The sequence below is a fragment of the Ustilago hordei genome (genome assembly GCF_900519145.1).
Source record: "Ustilago hordei strain Uho2 genome assembly, contig: UHO2_contig_05, whole genome shotgun sequence".
NCBI lineage: Eukaryota > Fungi > Basidiomycota > Ustilaginomycetes > Ustilaginales > Ustilaginaceae > Ustilago > Ustilago hordei.
Genome location: NW_024545279.1, coordinates 662,704 through 684,380, shown reverse-complemented (window position 1 = coordinate 684,380; position 21,677 = coordinate 662,704). Strand labels below are relative to the sequence as shown.

General features: G+C 49.9%; 3 protein-coding genes across 3 annotated transcripts; all 3 read left to right on the top strand.

Annotated features, from left to right (window-relative positions):
* Positions 1-301: 301 nt before the first annotated feature.
* UHO2_03208 (uncharacterized protein) lies at positions 302-1,651 on the top strand (the record flags this gene model as incomplete). Its single annotated transcript, XM_041558123.1, has 1 exon — positions 302-1,651. The coding sequence occupies one exon, from the start codon at positions 302-304 to the stop codon at positions 1,649-1,651; it is 1,350 nt and encodes a 449-aa protein (XP_041414057.1).
* Positions 1,652-8,334: 6,683 nt separating this feature from the next.
* On the top strand, positions 8,335-11,679 carry UHO2_03207 (uncharacterized protein; the record flags this gene model as incomplete). Its single annotated transcript, XM_041558122.1, has 1 exon — positions 8,335-11,679. The coding sequence occupies one exon, from the start codon at positions 8,335-8,337 to the stop codon at positions 11,677-11,679; it is 3,345 nt and encodes a 1,114-aa protein (XP_041414056.1).
* A 2,832-nt stretch (positions 11,680-14,511) lies between these two features.
* Positions 14,512-19,736, top strand: UHO2_03206 (uncharacterized protein; the record flags this gene model as incomplete). The annotated part of the gene is made up of 5 exons (XM_041558121.1): positions 14,512-14,590; positions 14,660-15,428; positions 16,070-17,854; positions 17,885-18,429; positions 18,508-19,736. 5 exons carry the CDS (start codon positions 14,512-14,514, stop codon positions 19,734-19,736), a joined length of 4,407 nt encoding a protein of 1,468 aa, XP_041414055.1.
* Between the last annotated feature and the right edge of the window lie 1,941 nt (positions 19,737-21,677).

Genomic DNA, 21,677 nt, shown 5'->3' with positions numbered 1-21,677 from the left:
TCTGCCTTGCAGGTGAAGTGCTGTGAAATGTGCTGATGCTTTTGGGTGAAGCAACAACGCGTTAACTGTTCGGGCGCGTGTCAAAAGGTGGAAGAATGTAACTTTCCGCTCTTTCATGACTTCATATTCCGCATCTCATTCTTCAGATTTAACTTCATCACTCATAGCCACACCATTGCAGCCGCATCGCACAAGCCGTCATCGCTTTCGATCGGGCATCAGAGCTCTACATTGCCTTCATCTCAGCCGCATAGCACCTCAAAGAACCAACTTGAATCAATCATCTGGTCTCCAGGACACCATGACCGAGTCTTGGACGTCAAATAGCACCACCTCGATGGCGATACGCCTCGTTGGCTCGCCTCATGGTACCGACGCACCTTTCCACCCTACCTTCACATATCCAATCTATGGCGAAGCCGAAACTATCTACGGCTACCAGGGACTCTCCATCAATCTTGACGTCGCATCAGGCAGCCTCGTTCCACTGCTTGATGTCAAGTACCGCGCCAAGAACGAATCAACCACAGCAACCCTCGACGATGCAGAAGGCAAGATCAAAGGGTTCCTACCTGCCGACCACATCTCGACCTCCATGTCCTCTTCAGCACGTCAAGACTTTGACGCAGCTCTGGGGCAAAGCGCTAGTTTCCGCCCACTTGGTGACAAGGTGCACAGCTATACTCGGCGCAAGGTGAACAAGGGCAAGGGCAAGTCTGCCAACGTTGCATCACTTGCATCTTCGGCGCTGTCAGAGGATGATCCAAATGCACGGGTGTTTGAAGTATACCGCTCGACATGGGAAACACCAGGGTTCCGAGAGTATCATCGTCGAATGCAGCTCTTTGTGTTGCTCTTCATCGAAGGCGCGAGCTACATTCAGGAGGAGGAGACCAACTGGGAGTTCTTTACGCTGTACGAAAAGGTGAAAAAAGGCGAGAAGTCAACATGGCACTTTATGGGATACACAAGCTTGTACAAGTTTTGGTGCTGGCCCGACTCTTCACGCATTCGACTATCTCAATTCGTCGTCCTTCCGCCTTATCAGAAACAGGGTCATGGAGGTGCTCTCTACACCACAGTCTACGATCAGATCCGTCAACGATCTTCCGTTTTGGAGCTGACAGTAGAAGATCCATCAGAAGACTTTGATCGATTGCGCGATGGCAACGACCTTCGCCGTCTGCTCGCACCGGGCGGATTCGTCGAGGTAGCAAAAGCAGAAGGCAAGCTTCATGCGCCGGTCGATGCAAAGTGGATCGAACAGAAACGGCTGGAACACAAACTCGCGCCTCGACAGTGGGCAAGAGTGTTGGAGATGGTGCAGCTTATGAATTTGGACACGAGCGACGAAGAGAAGATCAAGCAGTACAGATTGCAGGTCAAGGCAAGAATTTACCGCCAAAACAAGGACATCTTGATTCAGCTGGAGAAGGCACAACAGCGTGCGAAGCTGCAAGAGACATTCGAAAGCGTTATTGAAGAGTACGGAGACATGGTTGGGGTGGATATCGAGCCGATTTTGGATGTTGGACCCAGTTCTGGTGGTCTTGATGGGGTTGATGAGGAAGACGAAGAGGAGGAGGATGAGGATGACAGACATTATCAGAATGGGAACGGTCCCCCTCGTAAGATGGCTAAGTTCGCATGATGTATCATTCATAACTTCGCAAGCACAAGTATACCACATCGCCCCTCATCAGCCACCTATTTCAGTGTGTAAGCTTCCGTTTCGATTAATGAGTAAGGGGAAAGCTTAGAGCGTAGCTGAAATTCGCCATGTGAGAAGACAGTCGGTCTCACACGCTGCCAAAAAGGCAGCACGGAGATACAGAAGTAGTGAGTGTGGCGAAGCCTTGTGGTGACAGCCTCTCAGTTAAAGCATGTGACTCCTAACCCGATCTCACATTGACACCAACTTTGCTCACTCGGATCTGCTTCATGTTACCTGGATCGACTATTGAGACACGTACTGGCATGCCAATTAACTGTTACCCAACACAGTTACCCCATCATGTTTCAGCATCATTCACTGGGCAACACATCCCTGTATCACACATGTTGGAACATATATATATATATTGACCATTATCATGTACTTAGTTATGCTCTCTATCACAATCAATACTTGTGATCAATGTTATTTGCTGCATGCTCTTCAACAGATTAAGAGTCTGACTGCTCCTGCTCTAGGATCATCGCCTTTGCCTTGCTCACAACGCTATCGCTTACTACGCCTTGCCAACTTGAATACTGCACCATGCTGTCACGGGATTGGGAATCGGGTAACCAAACCGAACATAGTGAGCAGTAAAACCACTACACCAGCTAGTCCCTTAGCTGGTGTACCCGATTCACACAACACTGAAGTATAAGCATTTTCACTCCCAAATGCTCCGGACTCGGAGAACGGAACCATTCCGGTGACACTCCACTCAATCACTACGATGAAGAGCAGGTGTGCGTTATATAGATGTCCTCGCAGTGTCGCCAGCGGCACTGCTCTTACCCTATGTGGTCTCCTCCTACACTGCTCCTCCTCCTTTCGACTCTCCCTCCCAACAGTCCTGCCTGTTTTACAATAGCTCTCCATATCACTGTTTCTCTTGCTTCTTGCAGATGGAGAGTCCTCGTGCCGCTTAATTACCTGATAGGGGCCTTTCCCACCTCATCTGAGTGGCGACTCGCGCCCCCTTTCATCTCGCCCCTGCTCTGAGTTCATTGTTGAGTTGGCCCCCTGCTCCATCAGGGTGGCAACCCCCATGTCCTCACCATCTGTCTTGTTGTGAGGTCCATGGGATTGGCATCCTCCACAAGAACTGTCATATGATCAGGATACTACAGATTCCAGTGAGCTTTGCTGTAAGATCCTGCTCATACTGATTTGGACAAGATCTGTCATAAAGCCTCTCTACTACAGATCTCGATGAACTCTACTTTTAAACCCTCGCTTTTCCCAATCCTGCGATTCCTGCACTCCTCTTCATCTGACTTCAGTTCTTCCTGCTTCCTGCGCATCCGGCCCCATGACACAAGCTACCACATATTTGAGCGAGAAAAGCCATAGAAGGCCTCTACAACAGATTTCAGCAAGAACAATAATAAAGGGCTTTTACCACAGATCTCGCTAGGATCAGTAGTAGTTGTCTTTTACTACAGATTTCAGGTTTCAGGTGTGCGACCACTGACAGAAAGCACTTCAATATTGTCGCTACAAAGCATGGAGGTGTCAGAGGTCTCGCACCTAAAACCTGATATCTGTAATAGAAATGCATCTATTACAAATCCTGTTGAGATATGTGACAATGCATGATGTATTACTGTTCTTGTCAAGATATGTAGTAGAGAGGTCTCTATCACTTTTCTCACCCAAAGATGTAGTAGTGGTTTTGCTATTGCAGGTTTTGACTAACCACTGTGGACACTCCATCCAGAGGTAGCTTGGCATGATCAATAACTTGTATGAACTATACACTGACACCAAGGTCTGGTGTGAATGAGATTGTTGGTGGCACCAACATGAGTGTCCAGTGTGTTGACTGGGTGCTTGAGGTGATCCCCAGACTGCAGTGGACAACTGCCTTCAGTTCTATCATTATCCAGACTGCTGGTTTGCTATGAACCACCTTCAGATGTCAGTGAGTGGTGATACAACACATGTGCTATGATGGAAGCAATCTATTTGTGATTGCTACTTTGCTGACTGAAAACTAATGTATACTTGAGTAGAAGTGATAACTGTAAGCGATCGCGCACCAGAGACTAGCTGAGGTTGATTGAGTAAGGTCTACTCGATATGATTCGCCTAAACATAACCAAGCGTCGTTGCCTAGTAAGTCTTGACTGACTGCCTTGAACACTCCATTCAGAGGTTGCACAGCATGGACGTTGTTTGTTGGTGAGTGGGTGATACACCCTCCCCTACAGTATGAGTGTTTGTAGTACTGTTGATAATGCTCTTGGACATCGACTGGACTGCGATATGCTAATTGCCTACAGAGGACAGGAGTTACTGGACTGCTGGTGTGAAACACTGCCTGCAATAACTGACTGGACCACTGGTGTCAAGCAACACCACCTACAGCAAGGGACTGGACCACAGGTGTTGAAGAACACCACCTACAGTAATGAACTGGACCACTAGTGTGAAGAACACTGCCTACAGTTGTCGACTAATGGTGATACAACACACACATTGAGAGTCATTGCAAGAGCACTGCTATTGCGATGATATGTAACTGAGTAAGTATAGAGTAAGTAAGTTGAGTCCAGAGTGGATACTGATCCACTTGTATGCTATGGTAGAATGAGAGTATTTATATGTCCAGTTGGTGTTTTCCCTCAACACCTATCCTGCTCCTCTTGAGGGGCCTTTGTCCCCTGTTAGGCACTGCCTTGCCCTGCTGGCACCAACCCCTTCGATACTGCACTCCTACCATTTGCTCAGCGTAAGGGTTATGCAAAACTGCCCTCTCGCCTACATACTCTCCTTCTGTCTGATGTGTGATGCCCCCTTTCAGCACAGCCCCCTTTCAACTTAATCTTGTGAAACCCCTTTGAACCTCATGATCATACCCCCTGGTCATGTGGTCACATCAGCACAGTTCCATCTCAACTTGTTTGGATCAGCCGACTAGTTGAAGCATGCTGATCCAACTGACTCCAACATCGGCACAGCTCTGAGTACTTGTTCAGATCGGCTGACTAGTTGAAGCATGCTGATCTGGCTGACTCTGACCGATCCCATGAGATCAATCTGGATTCCCGGGTTTTGATCGATCTCGTAATTCATGTGCACTGCCAACCCAATTAATCTCGTTGATCCCCGATGGTTGTTGGCTCTGATCAATCTGGTGCACCCTTCACATGTTGATCTTCTGCACAACCTTCATATACTGCTCCGTTACGTGTCATTACCATAACTGCCGCTGATCATTTGGCGCACTCTCTTGCGCAGGCCAGCCGTCCCTGTGACAATAACTAGTTTGTATGGTGTAGAGTGGATGGTGATCCACTCACTTGCTATGACTGGGAGCATGGTTCTATACCTGTCTTGCAGTGTCACCCACGACACTGCTTCCCCTCCTTGTGCCTCCCTTGCTCCCATCCATCTTATGATGCTACTTGTTGGCACCACTTCCCTTGTCTCCTGTGGATGGATGGGCCCCTTGCTGCCTCATCTTCATCAGGGGCCAGTCCCACTTCATCTGAGTGGTGATGCACACTCCTACTCATCTCGCCCACCAGTCTGCCTTAAGTTCATCATCTGGTTGGGCCCCTTCTTCATCTGGTGGCAACCTCTCCTTGTTCGTTGTTGCCCTCTTGTCCTATCAGCAATAGAGGCCCCCCTTGAACCAATTCCTGTGAAATCTTCTGTAGCGAGCATGATACTACTATTCCCACTGAACTCTGTAGTAACGAACTTGTTCCTGCTGATCCTGACGAGTTAAGCCATAGTGTCATTTCTACTACCAATCTCAGTGAACTCTTCCTTAAGCTCTTGTTTAGCCCAATCCCATGATTTCTGTGCTCCTCTCCATATGACTTCAACTTCTTCCTGCTTCCTGCGCATCCGGCTCCTATGACAGGAGGTTGGTGAATAAACCCAAGCTACTCAAGAGACACTACATAGCCCATTGTAAATTTGCCAACAAGCACAAGGATATGACTGTTGAAGAATGGAAGAAGGTTGTATGGTCAGACAAGACAAAGATCAACTTCTTTGGACCAGATGGTAAGCAGTTCTGTTGGGTTAAGAATGCCAGCTTCAACAGTAAGCTTGTCAGGCCTACAGTCAAGTTTGGCAGTGGCTCCATCATGATCTGGGGCTTTATGATGTGGGAAGGGGTGGGAGGTATGCACTTGGTGCTGGGTATAATGGATTCAGACCAGTACATCAAAATATTGAAGGACAAGCTTGTGAAAACAATCTCAGATTTGTGCCTTCAGCATGCATATACTGATATCATTTTTTAGCAAGACAATGACCCTAAACACATGTCCAAGAAAAGTAAAAAGTGGCTGACAAGCAATAACATCAAGGCTATGGAATGGCCAGCACAGTTGCCTGACTTAAACCTGATCAAACACCTCTGGCACCATCTCAAAATGCGACTCTCAAAGTATAGTACAGTCCCTGTGCAGAAGTTTGAGGACAATCGGGTAATTTCCCGATTTAGCCGGTTACCCTGCATTCGGGTCGTTGTCGTCATTGAGCAATAGTGTCACAGGGTCAGCGGATCAGCATATGAAGTGTGCGCCAAATTGATCTATGGCAATCATCAGGAATCGATGATCTAATTGGGTTGGTAGCACATATGGCTTGCAAGATCAACCGAGTTCTGGGATCCTGATTAATCTCACAAGGATCGATTGGAATCAGCCTGATTGGCATGTTGTCATGGGCCTGGATGCTCAAGAAGCAGGAGGGTCACTGGTTCATATGGAAGGAGCACAGGTATCGAAGACCTAGTTGATACCAGTAGAGAGCATGGTCGTAGTGCAGTTTCCATGGAGACCATGGACTCCTATGGATTCACATGCAAAGGAGCACTGAGCCCATATGCGAGGAGGGCTAGGCACAGCCACGAGGAGGACCAAGCTCAAGGAGCAGGCACAGCCATGAGGAGGACCAAGCTCAAGGAGCAGGCACAGCCACGAGGAGGACCAAGCTCAAGGAGCAGGCACAGCCACGAAGAGGACCAAGCTCAGATGGTTACCACTCAGGGGCTCGAGAGACAAGAGTCATAGGACACTGGCAAGCAGGTCCTGAGGAAGAGGAGCAGTGTCGAGGGAGTCGACACAGCTCAAGAGGCACAGGGGTGCCAAGCAGGAGAGGCCCCTGACCCCTGAACAGTACTCGATGAAGAAGGTACTCTCTGGAGAGAGAGCAGGAGCAGCATCGCTGGCGATGCTGTGAAGAGGTATATAACCATGCTTTCTCATCATCATAGGTCGAGTGGATCCTCATCCACTCTACTCACCATATAACTAGTTATCACTTCAGCATAAGTATACATTAGTTTCAGTCAGCATAGCAGCAATCTATCAAGGTTGCTCCTCATCGTAGTGTGTGTGTTGTATCACCACTACCTGACATCCGAAGGCACCCATAGCAGGTTAGCGGTCCGGATCAAGATAGAACCGAAGGCAGTAGTCCACTGCGGTCCGGGGATCACTTCAAGCATCAAGTCAACACACTGGACACTCGTGTTGATGCCACCAACCTTATCACTAACACCATCAACCTCATTATCATCAACATCACCAATCTCACCACCCACACCATCAACCTCATCATCATCAACACTCACACCAGACCTTGGTGTCATCATAACATTGATATTGATCGTGCCGAGCTACCCCTGAACGGAGTGTCCACAGAGGTCAGCCGAAACCTACGATAGTATATACAACGAACGCCACCTGCTGTCACTGCACAACTTGATAGTCACCGATACCGAGACAATAGCTGTCGCACAGTTTGATAGTCACCGAGTATCTTGACAGACCGACCTGGGTTTCAGGCACGAGCACGAACAAGAGGGGGTATCAAAGTTTTTGCGTTTTTAAAAATGCGGGTTTTTTGAAAAGCGCATTTTTGGAGCAAAGTTGAACCCCCCATTTAAGGAAAAGCGGGTTTCCAAAAACGCGATGAAATCATACGGCCGATAAAATACGTATCCTAAAAGTAAGCATATGAAGCATGAATCATACGGCCGATAAGAGACGTAACCTAACAATAAGCATATGAAACATGATGTGGCACCTATCTTCTCCACCTCGGGTATCAGATAGCCGGTGTGCCGATGCCGATGGCGATGATCGGGCCATGCCGATACGTGGGACTGGCTTCGACAACTTGCTATGGATCCGAGTGTGTAAAGGTGGCGAAGGTGTGAGATCGAAGTAGTGCTCACATACTTTCACTGTTGTGGAGTGAACTCGTTTTGCGTTTTTGAAAACGCACGAAAAAGCCGTGTTTTCAAAAACGCAGTTTTGTTTTTCGTTTGGCGCAGCTTATGTAAGCTTTTGCGTTTTTTTTGAAAAACGCGCTCTGCAAAAAACCCGCGTTTTTAAAAACGCAAAAACTTTGATACCCCCTCTTGTTCGTGTGCGTATCGCCAAAATCGGAAGAGTCGATCGGATCGGGCAAAGTGTTGGTTGCGTGTGGTGCGTGTATGTGGAGGCTCAGTTTTGGTCGACAATATACCGCCACCATCACCACCACCATCACCACCACCATCACCGCCACCATCACTGCCAGCATCACTGCCAGCACTGATTGCGCTCCTACCCTCCCTTCCAACAACTGCATCGCACAATTTGATTCCAATGCTTCCTCCTACGCTCAACCCCGGTTCTTCTCCTGCCTCTCCCGTCGTGTCCACTCCGCCACATGACGCGCCGTCTTTGCCGAGCCTGCCAGGCTTGCCCGCATCACCACAAAAGAAGCTCCTTTATGATACACTCAAGAAGCCATTTGATGATCAGGATCCCTTTGCCATAATTTGGATTAAGATGCTCAAACTCGCAACCCTGCCCAATACTGATCGCCAGATACGTCTATATACACTCAAGTACTTTCTCGATCACGCATACTTTGATCGGCTCATCAATGAGCTCAAATCCATAGCCGATCGGCTTCCGGAAAAGTTTGTCCATAGCTTCTTGCACGTTTCCGGCTCCGGAGCCGATCCCTCTGCAAGTCTCAGAGATCGGTTCGACGCCAAAACTCTCTTGACACGCATCGAGAAATGCGCCTTCTTTCAACCTACCTTCGACCCTGTCGACCGCCTTGCACATGTCTTGCAGTATGCTTTCATCCCAGGTCCCCTTCGTATGCCCAGCCCTCCGGCCCGTGCGCCTCTCTACGACTTTACCTCCACCTTCAACGGTCAAGCTCTCGAAAGACTTGTCGACTACATCAAGGTACACAACCAGCTCTTTCCCCCTTCCTCATCATCTCCGCCTCCCGTGCATGTCGCCCGTCTTGAGAACTCTCCCCCTTTAGCCGACCACACTCACCACCAACAGCATCAGTCCGTGCCCGAGCAGACTCGCAAGCATCATTGGTCCCTGCCCGAGCAAACTCGCAAGTACTATGCCAAGGTGCTCCCCATAATCCAGTCCTCAGGCTTTGGCAAAACCAGGCTCTGCGTCCAACTCAGCACCGTCAGTCCCGGTATGCTCGTTTGTCTCAGAGAAAGCTCTCTCCTCACACAAAACTATGCTGTCTCGGAGCCCCCGCAGGACAAGCCAGTCTATGACTACTTTCAACGCATCAAGCGACTCCTCCCTGGGTCATTAGAAACCAAGGATCAGCCCCATCCCACGCCCAAAGGCGACCAAGAACACATGAGGTTCAACCAAGCACACCTCTCCATCCTCGCTTGGCTTTCCGTCTACTGCCAGACTACAGCCTATTACCTGATCCAGCTCCAACATGCCTCTGGTTGCTTTGACCCGCCTGCTCACCACCAAGATCCTGCCGCGTGCTGGCGTGCCGTCGTCTTCTACTATGCCCGAACTACCGGCTTGAAAGAGGGCTCGCTCTTCGAGACTCCCTCTAACATCTGCCACCAGAGCCGCCTCCCACATGTCTGTTCCACAGACATACCTCCTAGCACCGACAATCCGCTCACTCACGTCCACCCCGCCAACCAAGCCGCCGATCCTCCGCCTAGCCTTTTGGCAACCCCGCGAGTTCGTGAAAAGATCCTTGATTACATCTGTGAAACGGCCACCACTCTCGCGTCAACCATGAAGGGACAGTACTCTTGCCAATTGTCTGATCATGAGTTGCTCACCCATGCCATTCGAGATCATCTCAAGCCTCGCCTCCAATTAGTGGAGCATCTCCTTCGCAACGCTGACCCTAACTCGTTCTTTTTCCTCGCATTGGACGAATGCAGTAGCATGGATACATTGCTGCCATACATACGTCGAGTGTGGTTCCATGCCATGCCAGAGACCACGTGGATCCTCCTCATCGACACTAACTCGGATCTGGCACCGCTCGCCGGCAAGGAAGCTCGTCAAGGCTCGCGACGCATGTCAGAATTCGACACGCATTGTCTCACCCAGGCGTTTTCGGCGATGCCTCTCGACCTCAACTTGACTAGTCAACATCTTCGCACGCTCTCCCCCTCGGGTACCTGCCAACTGACCATGCGAGATCTCGACGCATTCCTTCCTCGCTTCGGACGACCGCTGTGGATGGACTCACGCTATCACAGCGACGGGTTCATCATGCCCACGACCATCTTCAGGAAACTAGTCTTGCCGAGCGAGTGGACGTGGCCGGAGGTATTGCAAGACATCCAGCCCGATCCGCTCAACGAAACCAATCAGAATCTGATCGCGCTTGCCTCCCGACGCCTTCACCTCGACCTGTCGAGCAAAGCTGGCCCGCAGCATTGGTACCACTTTGTCTCTCGCCAGATTGCTCACCACCTGCGCTTCGTCGGTCGAATCTATTCCACCTCGGACTCGATCAAGTCGGGTACACCTAGTGAAGCACCTCTTAGCCTTGCCGTTGCTTGGAGCGTTCGATCCAAGCCCGAACTTGTAGCTGTCAAGTGGTCCATGATGGTGCAGGCTATTATCCATGCCAGTGCACCCGTTGGTCTCAACGTGGGCGCTCAAGGCGAGCTCGGCGTCGCTCTCCTATCCACCATGGCCATCGACCTGGCTATGAGCCAGAGGTACTCAAATCACCTGCGTTACTACATTTCCTCATGGCCTGTTCCCTCGGCCGAAGCCAAGTATGCCGCGCTCTACGGCCTGGTCAGTGTCCACGACTGGCTTTGCACTCTTACCGGCTCCAAGTATGTAGAGTGTGCACCAGCAGTCAGCGGGTCCAGCAGCGGCTACCCTGGAAGTGAGGATGGCGACCAAGTCATGGCGGATCAAGACCAAGCCGATCAAGGCTTGCCGTCGCAACTGGCTTCGTGGGCCCGACGCGCATGGCTCAACTTTACGCATTCCGCCGTTCTGCCCAATCAGATACCGCATAACCGTCGCATTGGGACAGATTTGCTTTTCGAGCTCTGGATCCGTCACGCCACAGCGCAAGGCGTTAGCAATCAAGTTGGATGGGATTTGCTCATACCCGTTTATGAGTCTCACAGCGACCAGCCTCCGAACGGCGCTGACAAGTTTGACGAGACCAAGTTGTCGTACATTGCTATCCAAGTAAAGAACTGCATCAACCGACCTACCCGAGAGGTCAAAGAGGCGGCAGTAGGGCCCCGTCTTGCTGTCAACCAAGAGAAGCAGTGCCTCGAGCTCTTCTTTGATCTCAAGGGCCCAGAATCTTGCCGCGGTCACGAGTACTCGCAGCGACGTCATCCAACCCGAGCATCCAACAAGCAGCGGGCGCCCAAGATGAAAGAGCAAGAGGAAGAAGATGCAAAGAGTCGTCTTCTGCTGCGACATCACGTGTTCATAAGTGGTCTCACACCTGAAGGCTTACCATTGCTGAAGCAGCTCCAGGGCCCCGCCGCTAAGCAGGTGAGCTTGCTATTTGGCGATGCAGATTCGCTTGACACGGTCGAGTTCGACGAGACGCATGCCAACTACGTCCGCCGCTTACCATCGGAAGAGCATCGCAGAACTTGGGATGAAGCACAGACGTGCGTGGAAAACAGACTGATGTTCTTTCGTCATCTTTGTTGACGTGATTGATTTTGACACTGATCGAGTCGGAGCTGGACCAGTCAATAGCTTCTGCACTGTTATCTCATTGCTGGTGAATGATGGACGAGAAAGAAGATTGAAAGCAAATAAGATTGTGATATATGCATGTCGCCACCAACGCTCAGCCATTCGCTGTCAACTCATCTTGAGAAAACACACATCAGCCAAAAGGAATGGTAGTTGGTTGATGTCTTCCAACGTCATCGCTACTCCGATTCAGGCCCAGGCAATCGAAACAAAACAAAATACTAAAACAAGACTGTGATGGTGCAGATGACAGCGACCGACCGATGGTGATGCAACAAGGCATGCAAGAAAAGAAAATGGCGGTTCAATAACTGACTGTCCAACTTGGTGTCCAAGTAAAGCTACTCGCACGAGAGAGGGTTATCGAATTGGAAATTCGAATCATTTTCAAGAAATTGGAATCGCCAATTTGGATTTGGGTATTCCTTGCAATTTTCCATTTTTGACCTCAAATGCAGACATGTGTCTCTTTCCTCTCTCGTGGCTAACTACTCACAAAGGTAATGATCAAACATGACAATGGAAGGTGACGCAAGCCAATGGTGGAGGAATCAGGACAAACCGATCTGATCAGAGATTCAGGGGGACTGATCTGGGAAGAGATCAGGTACAACACAGTCCTGCCAGTTGTCATGGTAGGTCATTAGCTAGGGGTAATCCCACCTCTGGGAAGTGCAACACAGATGTATATATAGCACACTGAGAGCACTAAGCTATCAACACTCCCTCTAGTCAATCGAGTATATATGTTTCTGCCTTAAAGAAGTAGTGACATTGTACTTAGACTCTCCCCTAGTGCCAGTATCAGGACTGAAACTTCTTCAAACTTCAACAGGTTATGAGCCCAAATAGCCCTACCACATCCTCGAACACACCTTCAATGATGTCTAACATAGACTACTCGATCTATGACAACTTCGTCGACTCCATGCAGGATCTCCTCCCACGCCTGCCAACAATAGTCCAGAACCATTTGTCATGGGCCTGGATGCACAAGAGGTAGGAAGAACCATCATGTCATGGGCCTGGATGCTCAAGAAGCAGGAGGGTCACTGGTTCATATGGAAGGAGCACAGGTATCGAAGACCTAGTCGATACCAGTAGAGAGCATGGTCGTAGTGCAGTCTCCATGGAGACCATGGACTCCTATGGATTCACATGCAAAGGAGCACTGAGCCCATATGCGAGGAGGGCCAGGCACAGCCACGAGGAGGACCAAGCTCAAAGAGCAGGTGCAGCCACGAGGAGGACCAAGCTCAGATGGTTACCACTCAGGGGCTCGAGAGACAAGAGTCATAGGACACTGGCAAGCAGGTCCTGAGGAAGAGGAGCAGTGTCGAGGGAGTCGACACAGGTCATGAGGAGGAGGAGCAGTGTCGAAGGAGTTGACACAGGTCATGAGGAGGAGGAGCAGTGTTGAAGGAGTCGACACCACTCAAGAGGCACAGGGGTGCCAAGCAGGAGAGGCCCCTGAGCAGTACTCGATGAAGAAGGTACTCTCTGGAGAGAGAGCAGGAGCAGCATCACTGGCGATGCTGTGAAGAGGTATATAACCATGCTTTCTCATCATCATAGGTCGAGTGGATCCCCATCCACTCTACACTCACCATACAACTAGTCAATACTTTAGAAACACAAGTACTCATTAGTTACAGTCAGCATAGCAGCAATCTATCAAGGTTGCTCCTCATCGTAGTGTGTGTGTTGTATCACCACTACCTGACGTCTGAAGGTGCCCATAGCAGGTTAGCAGTCCGGATCAAGATAGAACCGAAGGCAGTAGTCCACTGTGGTCCGGGGATCACTTCAAGCATCAAGTCAACACACTGGACACTCGTGTTGACGCCACCAACCTTATCACCAACACCATCAACCTCATTATCATCGACATCACCAATCTCATCACCAACACCATCAACCTCATCATCATCAACACTCACCAACCTCATCACCAACATCATCAACCTCATCATCATCAACACTCACACCAGACCTTGGTGTCATCATAACCGAAGCATTGATATTGATCGTGCCGAGCTACCCCTGAACGGAGTGTCCACAGAGGTCAGCCGAAACCTACGATAGTATATACAAGGAGCAGCATCACTGGCGATGCTGTGAAGAGGTATATAACCATGCTTTCTCATCATCATAGGTCGAGTGGATCCTCATCCACTCTACACTCACCATATAACTAGTTATCACTTCAGCATAAGTATACATTAGTTTCAGTCAGCATAGCAGCAATCTATCAAGGTTGCTCCTCATCGTAGTGTGTGTGTTGTATCACCACTACCTGACATCCGAAGGCACCCATAGCAGGTTAGCGGTCCGGATCAAGATAGAACCGAAGGCAGTAGTCCACTGCGGTCCGGGGATCACTTCAAGCATCAAGTCAACACACTGGACACTCGTGTTGATGCCACCAACCTTATCACCAACACCATCAACCTCATTATCATCAACATCACCAATCTCACCACCCACACCATCAACCTCATCATCATCAACACTCACACCAGACCTTGGTGTCATCATAACATTGATATTGATTGTGCCGAGCTACCCCTGAATGGAGTGTCCACAGAGGTCAGCCGAAACCTACGATAGTATATACAACGAACGCCACCTGCTGTCACTGCACAACTTGATAGTCACCGATACCGAGACAATAGCTGTCGCACAGTTTGATAGTCACCGAGTATCTCAACAGACCGACCTGGGTTTCAGGCGCGAGACCCCTGACATTAGAGTGGATCGTTCAAGCAGCTCCTCATGATCACCATGACGGACCCAGACCTCAACAATAAGCTCAATAGACTACTCACTCTATTGGAAGCACAGCTAGAGCTTACCAGACAGGGTCATCGAGAGGAACGATTACAATGAGCTCAACTGAGCAGGGAGGAGACAATGGACCTCTCTCACTCAGAAGACCAAGCAGGAGGAGGAGATGAGTCTATGATAGGAGACCCACATACTCCTACCCCGGCTCCACGACCAAGACGATCAGTCTCATTCAACCTGGATGAGCAGGAGGACATCAACTACGAGAAGTATGCTTCACCTACTGGGCCAAGATACGTCAAGACTAAGGTGGACCCCTACAGCAGGACTAGGACGGACCCTTACCCCCTGGACCATGAGGAGGACACCAGCATCATGGCAGAGCTTAACCGGTCAAAGCCCATCGCCACCCCCTTCCCAAAGTTCAATCCCCAAGACATGGAGATCTTCATTCTAGAAGCCAAAGCATGGTTTAAGTTCAACCAGGTGTATGAGCAGACTAGGATGATCAACCACATGGGCGCTCAACTGGAAGGGACAGCAAGAGAGTGGTGGACCTCCAAGCTCCGTATTGATAGAGCTAGAGAAGGAAGGTTGTTCAATGATTGGCACTACTTCACAGAGCAACTGTCAGAACAGTTCAACCCACGCAATGCTAGGATGGAGGCATACAACAAGCTGTTGGCTCTCAGACTCACAAGTGATGCTCCTGGTGCCGCCACACGACATGTAGAGCGGTTCAGAGACTTGGAGGGACAGGTCAACCTAGATGACAACGAGCTAGTAATTGATCTCTTCAGAGGAAGTCTCACTCACAGCATACAGGAGAAGTTCGAGAGGAATCCACCCGGGAAGAGATGGGAGTGGTACCGAGAGGTTGAGGAGATCGATCAACAGAGGATGCTACTACAGCAGTCCTCGGCTAGACACTCACTCCCAAACGCCACATCACCTCCACTAAGAACTGGGTCTCGGCCAAATCAAAGTTCGATCCCCATCCGACCAAATCAAAGTTCGATCCCCATCCGACCAAATCAAAGTTCGATCCCCATCCGACAACCCACTCAACCTTATCCAGCTCGATCACCATCACAAGCAACTACACAAGCAACTATACAAAACCTAAACCGACCCCTTCCTCATCATCCCACCCAACCCTCGAAGCAAGGAAGCCCTGCTCCATCAGGTATCAACACCTGTCATGTATGCAAGGGTATTGGCCATTGGGCCAGAGACTGCCCCAGCAGGAGGGTAGACCCTCTTAGCTCTCGACCCATGGGACCAAAGGTTATGGTCACCACAGCAGACCCCTTTGAGGAGGCCACTGACTCAGGAGATGGCCACACAGGCAGTACTGAGACGGGTGACCCTGAGGCCATGGACCTCAGCTCATACCAGCAACCCATGGACCTCGACCATGAGGAGGAGGAGCATGATGATGATGATGATGAGGGAAACATCAGTGGGGTGATGCACTGATGGCATGCATTGCTCTACAAACCTCCTCGCCATCACTCTGTATATATCAAGATTGTCAAGTATGTTTCTCTACCAGTGGAGGCAAAGCAGTACTGGAGCTCTCTGGAATGGTTCAAGACCATCCTGCTTGGATACTAGCTGATACCGGTGCTGGTTTGTCCATAGTCTCAGATTCTTTCATTAGTAAGTACCAAATACCCACAAAACCCATAAAAACAAGATCGATCCATGGTGTCACCGGGCACCAACTCTCCATCAATAGTTCTGCGAGCATGCAGGTATCTATTGGTACACACAATCTGGGTGTGGTCGAAGCTTCAGTGGCCGACACTGCTGACTATGACCTCATCCTGGGGTTCACTGAGCTACGGAGGCTCAAACCCACCATACAATGGGATACGGGCCAGCTGGAGTTCAAGACTCAGGAGCAGGACCGACCCCCAAGGAGACCCCCTGAGGCAGCAAGAGCAGGGGACCTAACCATGAGGAGACCAACCCTTCATGGTAACGAGTTTGTCTCAGCAGAGCGCATACTACGAGCAGCTCTGGAAGATGGACCCATAGGGTTCATGCTGTTGGAGGAACCACCATCATCACTCCCGGCCTTTGGTTTTGTACCTACAGGCACAGACAAAGGAGTCGAGATGGAGGTGGAGGTAGACAAGGTGGTGATGGCTGCAGACATACCAAAGCCATATCAACACCTGCGAGATGTGTTTGATGAGGTGGAAGCAGACAAGCTGCCCCATCATACCGAGCATGATCTCCACCTCGAGTTGATAGAAGGAGGTAAGCCACCTCAAGGGCCCCTATACCTTAAGGGACCCAAGGAGATGTCCGAGTTGAGGAGGTACTTGGATGAGAACCTTGAGAAGGGGTTCATAAGACCATCGAAGAGCCCGGCACGATCACCAGTGCTCTTTGTACCAAAGAAGGATGGGGGTCTCAGACTCTGTGTGGACTACAGAGGTCTCAATGAGATCACTGTCAAGAACAGGGCACCATTGCCCCTCATCAAGGAGCAGCTGTTCTTACTCAGGAAGGCAAGGATCTATACCAAGCTAGACCTTAGAGCAGCATACAACCTCATCCGGATTGCTAAAGGAGATGAATGGAAGACAGCTTTTGGCACTCAGTTGGGACTCTATGAGTACCTAGTGATGCCCTTTGGCCTAGCCAATGCTCCAGCTCACTTCCAGTCGTTCATCAATGACATCTTCCGGGACATCATTGGGATATATGTAGTGGTATACCTAGATGACTTCCTGATCTTCAGTGACACTGAAGAGGTACATGTGAAGCATGTCACCGAGGTCCTCACTCGCTTAAGGAGCAACAGGCTCTTTGCTAAGCTGTCGAAGTGTGAGTTCCACACCAAGACAGTCGAGTTCCTGGGGTTCATCATCAAGCCAACGGGCATAGAGATGGACCCAGAAAAGGTGTGCACTGTCAAGGAGTGGCCAATGCCAGAGTCAATCCATGACATCCAGAGGTTCCTGGGTTTTGCCAACTTCTATCGAAGGTTCATAGCCCACTTTGCTCACATAGCCAAGCCCTTGACAGCACTGGTAAAGCCTATAGAATGGTTCAAGAAGTTCGAGCTACCAGAGGAGGCCCAACAGGCCTTCCACAAGCTCATCCAGGCCTTCACATCAGCAGGAGTGCTTCAGCACTTCGACTACCACCTCCCAACAAGGTTGGAGACTGATGCAAGTGACTTTGCTATAGCAGGAGTACTCAAGCAGGAGCATGAAGGACAATGGCATCCAGTGGCTTTCTACTCTAGGAAGATGTCTTCTGCTGAGAAGAACTATGAAATCCATGACAAGGAGCTCCTAGCTGTGGTCGCCTGCCTTACTCAGTGGTGACACATGCTAGCTGGACTACCAAGTCAACTGGTCATCCTCACTGACCATGAAGCCCTCAAGTATTTCAAGTCACAGAGATGCATCACAGGTCGACAGGCTCGGTGGGCCATACTACTAGCAGACTTCGACTTCATATTGCAGTATCGACCAGGAGACAAAGGTGGTGAACCCGATGCTCTCACCAGAAGGACTGACATGCAACCTGCTGGTGAAGAGCAGGATCACAATGTGAGGCAACTACTGCCTCCTCGAGTGTTCAAGGAGACAGCAGACCATGACTCGACCCTAGTGGCCCCTATGCTCTCAATGGAGTCCATAGCATCAAAAGGTCTCAGAGACCTGGTCAAGATCTTCCAGCCCTTAGACCAAGAGCTACAGGAGATACATAGGAAGAAGCCCTTCGAGGTCAGGGACAACCTATGGTACAGTGGAGGAAGGTTGGTTATCCCCAAAGTGATCATGCCAGGGAGGACCAACAACCGACACTCAAGGAGTGCCAAGGAGGTAGATGGACAGTCTCTCTCTGTAGAACACCTGCAATTCATGGTGATGACCCAATGCCATGATGGTATTACTGCTGGACATGTAGGAAGAGATGCTACCATCAAGGCAGCTCAATGACATTACTGGTGGCCAAACATGACAGCTTGGATTGCAGACTATGTAGCAAGTTGTCCTGTATGTGCTAGGTACAAAACTCCTCGTCATCGTCCATATGGTTTGCTACAGCCACTAGCAACACCAGACAGGCCCTGGGGCTCCATATCCCTCGACTTCATTGAAGGACTACCACCATCGAAGAAGTTTGACTCCAAGACCTATGACTCTATCTTAGTCATCGTCGACAGGTTAACCAAGTTTGCCATACTAGCTCCAACCCATAAGACAGTCACGGCCAAACAGACTGCAGTATTGCTATATGGACACATGGTTAGACTCTTCGGATACCCAGATCACATGGTTTCGGACCGAGGCAGGCAGTTCATATCAGGAGCATGGAAGGCATTTGCAGAGCAAATGGGTGTGAAGCACTCACTTAGCACGGCCTACCACCCTCAAACCGATGGTCAGACAGAGAGGGTCAATCAGGTCATAGAGCAATACCTCAGGATGTACTGCAACTATGAGCAGAATGACTGGGCCGACCTGCTGGACACTGCAGCCTTTGTATACAACAACACAGTCCACAACAGCATTGGTGTCTCACCATTCTTTGCATGCTATGGATGGAACCCCAAAGCTCATCCTGACATCCCTCAACGACTAGGAGTCAATGATCCAGGTCGCTTCGAGTACCTCATGGATGGAAAGGAGCGTTGCAAGTACCTCCAGGAGCAGATCAGAGAGGCACAACAGAGATCAGTAGACCAGTATAACAGGAAGCACAAGGACATCGAGTTTAAGGTGGGTGATATGGTCTATATCAACCGTCGAAACTGGAAGACACGGAGACCCACACCCAAGTTAGATACCCGGTTTTCAGGACCCTACCCAGTTCAGGAATGGGTAGGACGCCGAGCTTATCGAATCACATTGCCAGCAAACCTTAGGGTGCATGATGTGTTCCATGTCTCCATGCTCGAGCCAGCAAGAACAAGTTCTCTTCCTCAACGTGCTGAACAGCCCACCATACCATCACTTCCAGATGAGGACCTCAACTTTGAAGTCGAAGCACTCATTGACAAGCATTCACACAATGGGACTACAGAGTACAAAGTGTTGTGGAGAGGGTACTCAGAAGAAGCTGCTTCATGGGAACCAGTAGAGAACCTCAACTGTCCCGACCTCATCCAGGAGTATGAGGTGTCGGAGGGGGGACGAGTGAGTAGACAAAGTAGACAAAGTAGAGAAAGGAGGAGAGAACAGGAGGAGTAGAGAGAGGAAGAGAGAACAGAAGGAGTAGAGAGAGGAGGATGACGTTGAGAGAAGGAGGAAGGATGATGTTGGCGATGTTGTCGAGGAGGAGGAGGAGTCAGCATGAACCAGACCAGAGCATGCCTCGACGGAGCTCGGCTCTTAAGAGGGGGGTAGTGTCATGGGCCTGGATGCTCAAGAAGCAGGAGGGTCACTGGTTCATATGGAAGGAGCACAGGTATCGAAGACCTAGTCGATACCAGTAGAGAGCATGGTCGTAGTGCAGTCTCCATGGAGACCATGGACTCCTATGGATTCACATGCAAAGGAGCACTGAGCCCATATGCGAGGAGGGCTAGGCACAGCCACGAGGAGGACCAAGCTCAAGGAGCAGGCACAGCCACGAGGAGGACCAAGCTCAGATGGTTACCACTCAGGGGCTCGAGAGACAAGAGTCATAGGACACTGGCAAGCAGGTCCTGAGGAAGAGGAGCAGTGTCGAATGAGTCGACACCACTCAAGAGACACAGGGGTACCAAGCAGGAGAGGCCCCTGAACAGTACTCGATGAAGAAGGTACTCTCTGGAGAGAGAGCAGGAGCAGCATCGCTGGCGATGCTGTGAAGAGGTATATAACCATGCTTTCTCATCATCATAGGTCGAGTGGATCCTCATCCACTCTACTCACCATAACTAGTTATCACTTCAGCATAAGTATATATTAGTTTCAGTCAGCATAGCAGCAATCCATCAAAGGTTGCTCCTCATCGTAGTGTGTGTGTTGTATCACCACTACCTGACGTCCGAAGGCGCCCATAGCAGGTTAGTGGTCCGGATCAAGATAGAACCGAAGGCAGTAGTCCACTGCGGTCCGGGGATCACTTCAAGCATCAAGTCAACACACTGGACACTTGTGTTGACGCCACCAACCTTATCACCAACACCATCAACCTCATTATCATCGACATCACCAATCTCACCACCCACACCATCAACCTCATCATCATCAACACTCACACCAGACCTTGGTGTCATCATAACATTGATATTGATCGTGCCGAGCTACCCCTGAACGGAGTGTCCACAGAGGTCAGCCGAAACCTACGATAGTATATACAACGAATGCCACCTGCTGTCACTGCACAACTTGATAGTCACCGATACCAAGACAATAGCTGTCACACAGTTTGATAGTCACCAAGTATCTCGACAGACCGACCTGGGTTTCAGGCGCGAGACCCCTGACACTCATCAAGTACTGTGCAGGAGTCCCTGCAACATCATTCCTGTCCTTCTTGAGCTGTGTGTCAACCTCCTCAACACAGCTCTTCCTCCTGATGTCTTATTCACCAGTGTCACCAACACAGCCCTCCTTCCTCTTCAACCAGTGACTGTTCTCCTGACTCTTGTATTGTGAACCCCTGAGTGGTAACCAGCTGCATGCTTCTGGACTTGGACCCTGTCTTGGCAGAGCTTGGTCCTCCTTGCATGTGAGTTCATTGTATGATCATTCTTGTTGCTGATCTCCATGGAATCTGCTATATGATCTCTTCTACTACTGATCTTGGTGGAATTCATGATACTATCCTTGCTCATGCAGATCTTGACAGAATCTGTCATAGAACCACTTCTACTACAGATCTCAATGAACTCTGCTGCAAATCCCACAATCTGCCCAATTCTGTGATTCCTGCACTCCCTTCATATGAGTTGACAGACCTTCTTACTTCTTGCACATCCAGGCCCATGACAGTATAGTGTTTAGCCCAATAGCTTAAACACCGTGCTGAAATTGACATCTCCCGATAGCCATCAATAAGAGTCCAATCTTTCAACACATTGTACCCAATCTCTGGACAGATCTGTTCCGACAGATCCCCGATTATGTTTATGTCAGCATGTATCATCATATTGGATCGCTTCCTTCGGCATGAATGAGTCGTTTGTTTTGTTTTGTTTTTTT